The sequence below is a fragment of the Lepeophtheirus salmonis genome, chromosome 9, assembly GCF_016086655.4.
Source record: "Lepeophtheirus salmonis chromosome 9, UVic_Lsal_1.4, whole genome shotgun sequence".
Classification (NCBI taxonomy): Eukaryota; Metazoa; Arthropoda; class Copepoda; order Siphonostomatoida; family Caligidae; genus Lepeophtheirus; species Lepeophtheirus salmonis.
This window is the reverse complement of record NC_052139.2, coordinates 16,775,641-16,791,184: the sequence shown is the minus strand read 5'-3', so window position 1 is coordinate 16,791,184 and position 15,544 is coordinate 16,775,641. Positions and strand designations below refer to the sequence as shown.

Sequence of the window (15,544 nt, the reverse complement as noted above, 5' to 3'; positions counted from 1 at the left end):
GAATAATTATCAAAATTTGACTACCTTTATTTTTTTTGTTTTGTTTTTTTATATGAAACAGAATAGTTCCACATTCATTTTAATCTTTTAACTTCTCGGGCACCACAGGGCAAATATACTCTAGTTAAATATAAAAGGTAATAATGGTTTGGTGCCAGGCTTGAACAATACGAGTGCGATAGAGCCTCCCGTACAAGCTCTCAGAAAGATGTATATGGCCTGGTATTGTCTTGATGGAATAGAAGACCTTTTTTATTGGCCAACTCTGGCTGCTTCTGGTACATCGTCACTCTGGCCGATTGTTGATAATATAAATCCGAATTGAGGGGTTTTCCCGATTAGAGCAGATCATTCCTTTCCAATCCCACCAAACACAAAGCATAACCTTCTTAGTAGTTCATCTGACCTTGACAATTGTTTGCGCTACTTCACCTTGCCTTGAACACGATCCTTTTTGGCTGGTGTTCTCGGATATTAGCCATTTTTTATCGCCAGTCACATTACGGTTCAAAAAGGTATCTATTTCGTTACGTTTCAGCAAAGAGTCGCAAACATCAATGAGATCCAACAGGTTATTTTGTGTCAATTCGTGTGGCATCTTCTTAAGACCAGCCTTATGCAAATGTTTCTGAACGGCTTTCTGGATAATCTTCAGTTCGTTGGCAATTGAATAAGTGATCACATGTCGGTCCAACTTGACGATCCATTTTTTTTCTTCGATGATTGGCCTACTTGAGCGTGCCTCATCTTCGACGTCCATGTTACCAGAATGGAATCGTTGGAACTACGACTTTAATGATGCACTAGGTAATGTATTGGGTACATAAATAGCACAATTTTTCTTTGGCCCACAAGCTTCCACTTGTCACCTTGGTTGTAGGGCTATTGAAGAATGTTTTGAATTGTCTCTTTTTCACTTCCATTTTGAAACGCTGTAACACACAACGTCTTTCACCAAACATAAAACTGTAAATAAACTTTTTTTAATGTACGCTTAAGCTTTTGGAATACTTTAAGCTTTTTTTATGCAATCTATTAATCGTTAGATTACGACTATAGATATCTTGCAAAGCACTCTGAACTTTTTACTTAACCTAATATATAAAAAGTTCAGAGTGCTTTGCAAGTCTTCCGGGCCCCTCAAGTTTAAACTATTAAATGATTTCAAAATATTTAACTGAATACAATCCGAAAAAGGTAATTCCTGTATTTGTATCTGTTTGTTTGATAGTTACCATCATTATGCCAAAAGTTTATGATTGATTTTAATCAAACCTGTAAGAGAGCATTAAATCTTGAGAGGCCCAGGTAATAGAAAACGTAAAAAATGCATAATCGACCAAAACTTTAAAAAAATAGAGATATATAACTAAATTTTATTTTAGAGGGAGGTTTTGTGCTCAAATAAGTGCCCATTTTAGTTTTTAGTCCGACATTTAACTTTATTTCATTAATTATCCCGCAAAATAATACCTTTATGAGAACCCTGTAAATATTTATATAGGTAGATTTAAGGAAAGTGCTTTATCCGTATTTACTCACTCAAAGGATTTAATCCCTTATTGATGATTTGATGGAAATGTCAAATATTATTTGAGGATAAGGAAGAAATATAATACGGAAATCCATTATAAAAAAATGAAGATGAATGAAATCTTAAATACAAATACGAACCGCATCAACTCTACTTGCACCCTAGAGTTGACACTCGGTCCAAGATTTGCCTTAATTGATATTTTGTAGACAGATTTGAACAAATATTTTGTCCCGGACAGAGTTTTCAGAGTATAATCTAAGCGTTTGCAAATCGTCAAGGATTTTTTTCAGATTCAATATATAAATCTATTTTTTGTGTATCAATCTATAAGGTCAGTTGAAAATGGTCCTTGACTAACACATAGATAGTACCACAAGGATTTAAATTATATTATTTTTAGTTAGTGTCAACCTTCAAACGATACGTGTGTAATTTTGTCAGCTGTGGGACAATTGGTTCGTGAGAGATAGCATTGTGAGTGACCCCACTTTTTGTTTATGTTAAAAAAAATAGATAAAAAAATAATTCCTTGTTTGAATGAAATATTGCTTTTTAATGCTAAAAAAACAAAAAAAAACAGTTGAAACCAAAACTTATCTTGCTAAACATTATTTGGACTTTGGACCAAGGAAATCAACTGCTGAAAAATGGTTTGTTAAATTTAAATTGCAGTGACAAAATACGATGATTCACAAAATGAGACTGTTATTATGTCAGATGAATGTAATGTAAAAGGGTAGTGAGGAAGGTAATAAAAAAAATATTTTCCTTACTCCCCTAACACAGGATAGGTAACTGACATCATTACAGTCTGTATAATATAAAAAAGACGAAAAAGGAGGGGAAGCAATCCAGTCGTAAACAAGATTTATAGTCCGACTTGAGATTAACATCAGTAATTATGTTAGTTCAAAATCTAGTTCTTCGTGAGGAATCCCGAGTCCTTACCATTTTTTAGGACGTCCATCAGCTAGGACACGAAAGCCATCAGGCCTGATGGAGTTTTTCTTTCAACAACCTTTACTGCATACATAATTTCCTCAATTTTTTAAATATTGAACGTATTTTTAAAGGTCTCGTAGGGCTTAAATGATGTTCCAATAAGTCATTCAGAGAGCCTCAGGACCACATTATAGGCTCCAAAAATCATAGACTGAACTATTTTAATTATGTGAAATATTTTTGGGATGTAAAAGAGAAGAGGAACAGACGACTGCAGCTTTGATTTACACCAATGACAAAAGTGCTCCTCGACACTTGCATTTGCTTAATTATCATTCAGAGAGGATGAGACAATTCTATAGTGCAACCATTTTGGAGAGAGTCAGTAAATGGGTCCTCATAATTGTTGAAGTGTTAAGTGTGTCAACTTCATATTGAGTCCGAGTTTCCTTAGTCTTCTCTCTACTATTTGACTATTTCAGAGTGTGTTGGGTCCTTGTGACCATGGCCCTTCAGAAACCCTACACAGATTTCCTTACTTTGTAACCTCTCCCAAGACGATCCCATTTTTTTCTAGTGGTGTTCAATTTGTTTTTATTATTTTGAAATATACAATGAATGTTGGTAAAAATGACGTTGAGGCCTTGGTATAGTTTAAAAAATAACGCCAGTTCACAGCTAGTACATACATAATATTAAAATTGATAACTAATCGATAATTTTTATAGGAGAATCATTTATTTTTATAATCATATATGGCCTGTAAACAGGAAAGCAAGCTGCCCCATGTTTAAAAAAAAAGGTAATAATTATTAATAATGGCACATTTTTCATCGGAACTTTTTCATGAAATAAGAAATATTTTTTTATTATTTTTCTATAATTGTTACTTGACTGTCAAAATTGGATTATTCGATATGGTCAATCTCGGTATTAATGACGGCCTCCAACCTTCTTCTGAAGCCTTGAGACACCTTGATGATATAATCTTCCGTAATTGATTTGCAGGATGACATGATGGATGCCTCCAGGGATTATGTTTGTGTGATTAATTGCAAGTTACTCCCTCAACCTAATCCTAAATTTTTTTGTGCAATAGGTGCAGGTTGGGGGTGCTGGGGGTCATTGTCCTTGGACCAAAAGGAAGTCATATTTTTGGAGAGCCAAGCCTAGCTTTTTTTTTTCAACTTTGTGCCATGGAGAATCATCCTGTTGGCTTATCTCCAAAAACCTCATCAATCCAGGACTGATTGATGTAACGGCTTAAATCTATTTTTGCATTGTTACGGATAAGAATTGGAGGAAATTTTTTGCCATTGGAAACTACGACACCCAGAAATATTACAGAAGCAGAATGTTTTGTCTTAAATGTAAACTTGACATGGTGTGAGATTAAGTAGGCTTTTTTTTATCTATCGGTAAGGGGTATTGAAACCCCATTTATCCTAGAAAAAGTTCCTCAGAAAACAAAATTGTTCGTGTTCCAGCCTTGAGCTTGTTCACGTATAGCCTTGATCTCGTGATCATTTTTGCTTTTACTGAGTTATTGAGGTGGTGTTTCTTTCCTCTTGCCCTTGATTTCATCTCCAGATCCTTGTGAACGATATGATGGACTGTACTAGAGGTCAAAGATATGGCCTTTGTCATACCACGAATGGTTCTAATTTGATTTCTCTTGATCCAAGCCTTGACAGCTAAAACTTTAGCCTTTGTCCGAACTGACCTCTTTCGCCCAGATCTTTTTTTTTTTTTTTTTTTGATTATCTGCAGCTCCTCAAATTGTGTTTTGATTGCATTGGTTGTCTTTTGTCTCATAGCCTTAGAGATCTGAGAACCGTCATTCAGCACGATGACATGTCGACTACAATTTGGTGTTTCACGTCGATGTCGTCAAGAATAATTTTTTAAAGTAAATAAATATGACTTGTTCTGCTTTATAAATCACTCAACCTTATAAGCACTCTCCTCAATTAGTACGTTTCTTTATTCGAAGCCATTTATATCAGTGTTATTTTTTTTATGAAACATGAGGGTAGAATGATTTTTCTCAAAATTGAGAGTGGATTACATTTGTATTCTAGGACGAATTTCACTTTCTATTCAACAATTTATTATTATTAAACCTTTAAGCCATAGCAAGGCAGTATACCTAAGTACCTTATAGTAGACCTCCTGGCCAATTTTCTGTCCAACCTTGAAAAAGAACGAAAGTATCTTCTTTCCATCAGAGGCCACAACGCCGAGGATCATTGTTTGGGCTGGATATTTGGTATGAGAAATCCCTCAGACCTCTTCTTTTGTTTCTGCAAGGCAAATGTCGTTTGAGTGGTTGCAGAATTGATCAACTATGAAAATCTTCTATCCCGAGAAATTTTTTGCAATTGAAATATTTGCCTTGATCCATCTGAGGATTTTCTTGTACCTCTCGAGCCTCCCAGCTATCATGCTCTCTTTCAGAAGGTGGCAGGCGGTCCTTGTAAAAGAAAATAATCCCAAGGTGTGGTATATAGCCCTCCTGATGGTTCTAGGAGCCACAGAAAAGTTATTGATGAGACAATTCATCAACTTATTAGGATCTTCCTTCATATTGTTCTCCAAACTTAGTAAGAACTTTTTATCCCTCTTTCAATTATACCCTCCACTTCCTGTCATCCTGGAGAGGTATATTTATGTTTTGTTTTTTTTCATTTTGGCCAACTTAAAAACCAGGCTTTCTAGAAGAACGTCCGTAATCTTCATCAGAATAGCACCAACATCTAAGAGAAATGAAATGATTTATAAATTTTATTTATGTAAGAAGGACTGCGGAAACAGATTATCAAATAATAATTACTAAACCTTCGCATTATAATGAGAAAATAAACATTAATTATGAGTCTGCGTTTTTCTAATATGTCTTTTTAATATACGTAGGGAAGTTTGTGTTTATTTCCTTCATCTTCTAGATTAGTGATTACAAATCCCGAACCAACGCCTATGTTGCTTTTTGATCCATTTTTATTTTAGTACACCGGCAGGTAGTGTTGTGTCAATCCCTATTTAGGATTAAAGACTGCAGTTGCGTCCAATTCAATCTCCGTCCTGTCCAGTTCAGTCCTGCATATTAGTTCTAAAACTTTATTTATTTTTTTATGATTACTTAAAGACCTACCAGTCCAAAGAACCACTCCCAAAGATTAATAGGACTGGTCCTAAGCCTAGACTGGACCTAATAAAACCTCTCCTGAGCGTTTCCTTTCGTTTTAAAGGTAAGGACGGGCCTAATTCACAACACAAATTAATTAGTGGACTGTAATTCTGATTTATTAAAGGCAACCATCTGCCACCTTCAACACCCACAACGACGAGTAATATATATGTAATGGGAGCATAACTGGCTCGTGTACATTATAAGAAAAAACGACAACAATATCAAAAGGAGACATATTAAAAAAAAAAAAAAAAAAAATTAGTACAGGAAAACACCAATATAATGAAGCTATTATTATGAGTTCGCTATTCATACTCCCCACCATGAGCAGCCTCAGGGAAATCATATATTTTCAGATGGCAAGACCAAAGCTAACTTGATTCACTTCGTAAGTTCGAATCAAACAATCAGAACCAGGGTAGACATTAGTAACAGAACCGAGAGCCCATGCAAGACTCCTATGAATTTCATTTACTTCAACTACCAAGTCGTCGATCTTCAAATTTCTCCAAGCGTGTCTCCATTTTTGTCACCGCTGGAGATCGAGTATATACTCAGACATCCATTTTTTACAAAATCTTTGTAAAATAAGTTAATTTCCTCTACCTTGAACTAGGAGAATAATGGCTGTCAACATAGCGATGCAGAAGGCTTGTGATGTTGAAACCAGTGATGAGCATCGACGGAGTGATCTTTAGATGCATCTGGAGGCCAAGAAACCAAAGGCAGCTATTAAGTACAGCCTCGATCTCTATTAATACAGTATTCAGTTGTTCGACGGTCCTATTTGGATTTCCAAATTGACGACGAATAATATTTTTCGTTCATTTCACCATTGATTCCCATGCCCATCCACGATGAGGTGCTCTAAGTGGGATAAATTTCCATCTAATCCATCTAGAAACTGACCATTCGGCAAAAACTTATTTTGCTTTCCTTAAATACTTAGCTAGAATATTAGCAAATGGAAGACCCACTTCTACCACTGCGACAGTTAAATCCCCTATTTTCTCAGTAGACGACATGGCTATAGAACGTTGACATCCAACACATTTATGTATCATTGAATTGACTAATTTTCTCCCTCGAACAATCCAATAAAGAAAACAGAGTGATACTAAAGTTATAACAGGACCAGAATGAAGCAACCTTGCATGTATATGTTCAGTAAAAGAACAGCAAAACGTGATAGATTTGAAACTAACATCGGACGTCAGGTATAGGATGGTAATATTTCAATGGTGTTAAGGCGACCTCCAACCCTTATTAATTGATCATGAGTATCCCAGACAATATTTAAACTTGTAAGACTATCCTTCTTTGATAAGAAATCACCTAGACTTAAACTCTTGAATTGATTGTCCAAATAGATTTCTTGCTCATATTACACAATACATTTTATTGCAATTTCCAGCTCTTCAAGAGAAAGTGCACCATCTGGTTTGGGGACACTTCTCTTCAACAATATAGGTAGTCGTTTTAACCCCGCTATAGATCTTTGAATCTTGATCAAAGACGAAAATATAATTCCGATTTGAGATAAAGGAGTGGGAATATCTTGAACAATAAGTTAATGAATAGATTTCTTTTTTACACAGTCCAATTCATTATTTTCTTCACCAGTGACGACATTGCTCTTTGGCCAAGCCAAAACTAAGCCAGTGAGGTCCATTGAACCATAAATCGTTTTTTACCAATTGAGCGGCCAACAATCGACAGCATCCATGCTCGGCAGGATTATGTACTCCAGGGACATGACTCCAACATGATGAACCTATAATATCTTGAATGATCTGTACCTGATTGGAAACGTGGGTTTTTCGATTCGATGCCTCACTTTGAATCAATTGAAAAGCAACAGCAGAATCTGTCCATACACGGACTCTGGAAATTTTAATTGGAATTATTGGATAAAAATGTTGAATAAGGAGAGCACATAAAAGTGCTCTCCTTATTCCATACGTGGAATTATTATTTCTTTGAGTAGTCTGACTCTAGTTTGTGATGTGAGAAAAGCAACATTGAGAGATCATCATTAAGAACAAATCTTACAGATAAAACTCTACTCTATCCCTTGGACGAAGTATATTTAAAAAAAACACAACTCAGCATCTTTTTAATTAAAATTGGGTTTCATGACACATCTAGGAACGGAAAAGGATTTAAGAAGTCTTAATTCACGTTTTCATTGTAACCATCTCTCAGGCAGATCTCTTGGCAATAAGTCTTACCATTTTGTCTTCCGATTCCGTTTTTCTTGAAAGACGAGTTTAGCTATAAAGAAAACAGGAGCAAATCTACCTTGAGGATTGAAATATCTCGATGATTCAGATAACACGTCAATCCTCGTTAAGATCCATAAACAGGTAAATACTATCTTCCTTTGGATTCCAAGAATAACTGAGAGCCTTAGTCTCAACAAGTAATAGAGTTATATCTTCGCTATTGAACAATAATTAGGCGGCAGATGTGAAATCCCTTCCGGGATATTGCTGCACCACATCCATAGCTGAAATTGATCATTAGGATTTATCTTAATATGTTGATCCACCATCTGTTATTCTTCGATAATGTCACTTTTTCCAGTGACCTAGTTATCCATGTACATATCATTATCAATAATATTCACTGCAGTTTGATATTTTGATTTGAATTTCTGAGCATTCATTTTGACTGCAGATATGCACGAATTAGCTGCACTCGCCGTTCCAAACCCCTGCCTCGTATGGTGACACTCTTTGATAGTCCCATTTATTTTTAGTCTAAAAAAAATGCAGAAGACCTTGTTGTCTTCTTGGAACATAAACTTGACTGTACATTTTTGTTATGTCAGCCACAGTAGCTACAGGCAGAAAACTCCACCGATATAAAATGTCTATAAGATTAAGTTGTATATTTGTACCTATATAAAGTTGATCAGTAAGCGATTTGCCATGATTCCTTTTCATTGATGCGTCAAAAACAATCCTTAATTTAGTTGTAGTAGGCGTTTCTTTTATCACAGCATGATATGATAAATAACAAACCATATTATCTTTGATTGGTACTTCATCATACGGTATCACATAGGTGAACCCCAAATCAAAATTACATTGCATAGCATTTCGATATGCATTTCCAAATTCAGCCCTCCTACAAAATGATGATTCTAGCTTATTGAAACGTTTGAGAGCAAGTACTATATGACGATTAAATGGGAAACTAATATTCCCATTAATAACCCATCCAAGTGTCGTATGTTTTGCAAAAAGTTCCTCCTGTTTCCTAATTCTATATAGAATAGATTTTAAAAATCAATGGATCATATTAGCTCCTATCAATATTTCTATTTTTCCTGGTAGATCTACAGAATCAAGTAAATCTAAATCCCATAAATGTGAATAAGATAATTCAATTTTCGGAGTTGATAACGAGTATTCAGAAATATGATTCACTTCAAAACCCTAGATTACAACTGATTTTCCAGTTACGAGTCTGTAATCTGATACTGTGTCGAAAATACTTTTAAATCGGACACTCCATATCAGCAACAACACTAAAAGACATTTCTGCCTGGATTACCCGTAACTTATGATATTTGATCACCCTAGACGTTACTAAACTTATCTGAGATCCAGGATCGAAAATACACGAACCTCTTCACTGCGATAATTTCTGACAATATGTGTTCTTGCAGTCATCATCAAAATTGATTTAAAAGTAGAAATACGCCCAACATTAGACCTTGAACTTAAAAGAACAAGTCTTGTTTCATTTTCTGTTCTACGAAGAAGGGTAGGGTGTCTACCATTACACTTTTGACACAAATAAATTGATAAACATTCGCTTAGACGATGACCCATTTTCAAACAGTTAAAACAAACACCGAGAATCTTGACTTGTAATTGACGGACATTGTAAGTTTTCTTCTTGAACAACACACAACCATCGAGTGAATGTTGTTCTATACAATTATTAGGACACTGATATAAATTTACTATACTTTTATTAACAATCATTTTCATGATTTACGATGTTCCATCACGCTTCATTGAATTGCGAGTTTCTGCAACCTTAGCTACAATTTCAACATACACACATTAAATCTTGATCTTGAATTTCACTAAAAAAATATTTTCCATCCATCCCTAAGGAGGCCAGACACGTTACTCTCCAGAAGAGGAATGACAAATCTTCTTACATTAGGATCTTCCAAATCTATATTATTCGTCTTTAAAGCACGTGTTGAATCGTAATTATTTCATCGTGGAAATGATGAAGATCATTTGTATTATTTCTTACTTGTTTTGGACCCACAAATCTATGGATTAGCTTGGTTATAACACTCTGACTACAGCCAAAATTATCTTTTAATAGCTTTCCTTGGTCACAGGGAGAAATGAAATTTTTCTAAGAGCCGTACCCTGGAGTGCAGATCTCAAAAAAGTAAACAATGTTATAATATTGACATTATAATTATCAACATTTGCCATAAAAGTCTCCATCCATGACACAAAATTTGTCAGTTCCCCGTCAAACTTAGATAATTCCAATTGGGGTACACCTAACATGGGGAGGGGCTCATTAGTTTCTACTTAGACTCTTCAACGGTTGAAGAAAATACCTTTTTAATATCTAGACGCTCTTTTTGATATTTTATTTCCGTTTTCAAGTTATTTATCTTCAATTCTCTTGCAAAATTTCGAGAAGTCTTGACCGTCTTTCTGTACTTTTTTTGCAACTACCAAATTTATCGGAGTGCTTTACTACAAAGATCGCCATTGGTGTCGAACACAGTATAGAATTTCATTAATTGTTCCATCTCCAAACAAACAAACAAACAAAGGATTAAGTCCTTTAGAGCCGCAGTTTTAAAGTTAATTGAACCTGATAAAAATCGATTATTTAGTAACACTGATCATAAAATATACTGAGACGTCATGACGTGAAAGTTATATCTAAAGAAAAGTGTTTAAGTATTATATTTTCATTGAGTTGCGAGAATAATGAAAAGAAGAAAGGGATTAGCTGGTTAAGAACATGCCTCGCCGACTGAAATTCCGCATGATCAAATTTACTGAACTTGTATATGATATGTTTATCTAATAATTGAAACAAATATCTATAATATTAATAACTTGTTGGATAGCTTTTCAGTGGTTGAATAATGTATTTAACTCATTAAAAAATCCTCTTTGGTTTTTCATGGAAGTAAAAAACTTAGAATCCGTTTTTCTCTTGCTTTTATGTTATAGCCACAAATATATATAATGGGAACGTAAATCGCTCGTTTACGTAATAAGAAAAAACGACAACAATGTAAAAAGGAGACATATTTTAAAGAAAGGAATATAAATAGTACAGGGAAACACCCATATAACGAAGCCATTTTTACGACTTCGCCATCCATAAGGACTGGCACTACTCTAACGGTAGGTCATATATTTAACAACTACATTGATAGAGATAAAGAGATTAGGAGCCGCTGCTTTAAAGTCAATTATTTTCTTTAAATAGCATGTTTAAAAAACTATCAACAACAATCTTAAAGTTTTTTTTTATATACTTATTAATATTGAATGAAAAAAATCCGTTACAACAGAAACTTTTGAATGGGAATACAAATAGTTCAAATAGTCCTTGCTGTACTTCTTATTGATCCATAGTAACAAAAAGGATTTTCAAATATGTGTCCCCTATAATATTTTATAAGAATTTATTTATTTATGGAAATAAATGTTTTTAAAAAAAAAAAAAAAAAATAAGGAACTCCGCATGCATGCTCGAAAAAGTTGGTTCATATATATTGCTTTTCTGACTGTGAATATGTATAATATTTAGGGTTGTAGAACCTAAGTAGTTTTGTTATTAAAAAAATATAAATTTAATAGGGTAACCCTGATAACTTGAAGAATTGAGCTACTAAGACGTTTTGACAAATTAAAAGATGTCGCATGTCACTTATTTTTACTTATAACTCATGACTAGAGATGGCATTTTTGTAAGAGCACGAGAAGATGGCTGGAGAGCGACATATGGTATTCCTGAATTAAGAGCCTTATTAATTTCAACTGCATGTTATATGATTTTGAGGGAAGAAAATTAACTACTATTATACAGAGAAGAACCTTTGTCATTTAAAATAGCATTAGTCCAGTGAAATTATTGTAAATATATTTATTTTATTATACATTTTTAAATCAATTTACACCAAAGATTTCAAAAATGTAATTTTTGAAAAGATAGGATACCTTTAAGTTACATCAATTTCACAAAGAAAACTAGAGAAAATGTGGTTGTTTTCTATACTTTCCAGTACTGGTTTTCTTGATGTCATTTATAGATATTCATATTGAGGGAATTTATATTTATTGTCCTTGATGTGAAAAGTTCAAATTTTAATGATAACTTAACGTTAACTTAAATTATTTTACAATTTGAAAATATTTGTTGTACATATAAAACTCATAATTTAGCCCAATTGATAGTTTAGCTAAGATAACTTTTAAATATTTTATAAATCTATAGTCATAATCTATTTCAACATAATTAACATAGTCATATATTAATTTAATAAAACGTTAACGTAAATCATTGATAAAAAATAAGAGCAGAGGAGAAGTTGATGAAAGAGATGAGAGACGAGTTCGAGAAGAGGTGTAGAGAGGAGGAGCCAATCCCCTGTATTCTCTTTGATGGAAGAATGGACTTGATAAATGTGGTGATGGACGCAATGGGCAGTGAACAGTCATTAATGGGTAGGATCAAGCAGCTTGTTCCACTTTATACTAGAGAAAGCGAAAAGATAGATTACAACCTGCACAAATTCCAGGGCTTATATTTAAATGGTTTTGATAAAATAGCCATGGTCATTGCAGGGGACTCAACAAATGTGAACATTGGTCTAAATACTGGAGTTTTGCAAAAACTTGAAATGCAGTTTGGGAGAAAAGTGGTCTGCATAGAGTGCAGTTCGCATACTAAAGAACTTTCCCTATGCCGTCTGATTCTTGAGGTGGATGCTTAATTTTCTCTGATAATAGCTTATCTGGACCAATAGGAAAGCTGATGGACTGGATTACTGGCTTGGATATCAATCCAAACTTTCCCCGAATCTTTATTGACTTATCATTACTCAAACTGTTTGATGAAGTTATTCAATATTTGTTTACATATCAACACTCCGGCTACGGTGTGTGCTATCAGAGAAGGAGTATTTCCTGAAAGATTTTAAGACTAATACATTTCCTGGAAATCAGATATTTTTACCACAGCAGCTGGCTAACCACTGCTAACAGACTTTTAAAACACTGGATTTCAAACCTGGGACTGTAGGGGAAAACTCTAAAAGATTTGAGACTAATAGTTGAGTTCATAATTGATGTGTATTATCCAGGTTGGTTCAATATAAAGGTGAATCCCTGTTGGATAGAAAGGTACATCATATTTCAACTTAATTGTCTCTAGTCTTCAACTCTAGATGATTCAACTCGTGATGCAAACAGTGGAAAGATCTGCTTCGTTTGTTCACAGTGAAATGGTCCTATAAGCTCTGGTTTGTTCTGATGTCCAAAAAGAGATAATCATAGTGGTAGAACGAATCCTGGCCACCAGGACCAAACGGTCAATCTAGTAGCCAAATCTGTCAGGGTAAGAAAAACACCTGCTATAAACAGTGAGGCGTCTAGCATTATTGACCTGATGAAAAGGTCAGAAGGAGTGTCGTAGCCACCTTTTACTTGTTCTTTAGCAACTTTTTAGTTGAACAACTTCATCCAAACAGCAATGAAAGTGTTGAAATGACAATGCTGCACAAAAAATAGAGATGGGACAAATTAAGACTCAGGAGCAGGAGACAGATTATAAAAAAGATATAGACAAAGAAAAAGTTGAAACTCTTTAATTGATTCAAAGGTAATTTAAAAACATTTTCTCTAACAAAGTTTTCAAAGATATTTGAAATTAATGTAGCTGAGTAAAGTTATCCTATCTGTTTATATGTCTTTTTTGCACAAAAAATTATATTTTTTTTAAATTTTTTTTTAAAATCTACGTGAAATAATATAGTAAAAAACCACTACCGGTTTTTGATTTTCAAAAAAATGAATAGTAAGAACCAACTTCATTCTCATTAACCTTTTTCCCCTTTTCCAATCGCTATACTTAGTTTTTTCTTTATGCAGATCCCTTGAATACATATGACGTCTTTCATAAGTGGAGATCAAAGAGAAAGAAAATAATCAAAATATTTTTATAAAAAAAAAAAAAATATGCGCATCTAAATCCAGTGGCAGATCTACAGTTGTTGTTTTTTCTGTTGTTAGTTTCCAATGGAATTTAAGGGCAGTTATAGAGTGGTGTCATTTACTCGGACACAAACAGATGAAAAATTACATATCCATGGTTTGGAAAAATTTAAAATACAGAGTCTGGCCGTTATTTAACAACAAACTTTGAGTGTCTGCGACGGCTGCACATGCCCAGGTAGGATGGGTTTTTTCGGTGGCTAACTAAAAGTATTTGATGGAATCTGCCAAAGGAAACTATCATCATGACATTGATGAACAAAGTATTCATTCCATAATGGTTGAAAAAGGAGGAGAGTGTTTTTGTTACGATTTGCACCTGACGAGACAATTTTGAGATTGCAAACTTGACAGGAGAGTCTGGAGGTGATTATAACTCTTCTCCATCTCACACTTTAAGTAAATAAGGAATAACACTGTTCAATTCATTTTGGAATAAATGTGTTTATATTAGTCATTTCAATGTGTATACCTTATTGTGGATGGACTAACCCAATGAGTAAATTATAGGTCACTCTATAGCCTTTTCGTAAGCTCCATTGTCCTTAGCCATCCAAGACATGCTGCGGTTGGAATTTTTCTGGATCTTCTCCTTTATGCACTTGATAATCCTAAAAGGTCAATACTGCCCCTTTATATCCCCTCTGGGCTTATCCTCAATTATACTGGTCTCTCTTTAACGGTTGAGGACCCTCACGTCTGTCAATTTCGTCTCCATCAGCCTCATCCCTCTCTTGTGAATTGAGAACATCTGATTATACAGATGAACCAACTTCCCTTCTGCTCAAGTTTTGTCCACCATTTTGTGATTAATTGATTTAGAGACTTGAAATTGTAGGTATACACGTCAGAATGTTTACAAAATTTAGTAAATTAAACAAAAAAGAAGATGTACCATTTCAAAGGAGTCCTTGTAGTTCATTTCCTCTGTGCCTTATTGGTATATTTTTATACTTGAATGATATATGTTGCTAAATAAAAGATAAATGAATAACTATATAGACATATGAATATTTTAAATTCTAATGTAATAAATTCAGCTTCCAACTCAATTAACATCAATTATAGAATATGATATCAATTTATTTACATTTATAATAATTTATCCAGTCATTCGAAAAGGTAGTCAAGTTACTTATTATCTCGATATTTACATATAATTAAACAGGTTTGAAACTATGTACATATCAAATAACTCATTTTAATTTTCAAATATAAATCAACCAATTGAAACTTGAAGAATAAATAATTGGTGCGTAAATATATATTTAAAAATCAGGATTCGTAAACATCGATGCAACACTTTTAAAATATGATGAGAGGCCTAATTGTAGTATCAAATAACAATTCCGCACTAAATTAACCTCCTGTAGAGCTGTTATGTAAAGGAGAAGGAGTTATAAACCCTTCATTACCCCCAAAATGAAGTGTTTTCGAAATGAGATGATTTCTCTATATTCAAAATCAACCCAGCCTTTGCAAATAAAGCTGTCTATTAGAGTAGTTTGTTTTTCACTTTTTTTCGAATTTCGATTACAGTTAGTTCGGAAAAGTTGTCAAGTGTTAAAAAAAATAAACCTAAGCAAAATA

At 33.9% G+C, this 15,544-nt stretch overlaps 1 protein-coding gene across 1 annotated transcript; it reads right to left on the bottom strand.

Moving 5' to 3' along the window:
* Positions 1-397: 397 nt before the first annotated feature.
* Positions 398-760, bottom strand: LOC139906391 (histone-lysine N-methyltransferase SETMAR-like). Its single transcript, XM_071891179.1, has one exon. It carries the CDS (start codon positions 758-760, stop codon positions 398-400), a length of 363 nt encoding a protein of 120 aa, XP_071747280.1.
* Positions 761-15,544: the final 14,784 nt, after the last annotated feature.

Coding starts and splice junctions, on each gene's coding strand:
- LOC139906391 (XM_071891179.1), bottom strand. CDS start 760: ATGGACGTCGAAGATGAGGCACGCTCAAGTAGGCCAATCATCGAAGAA.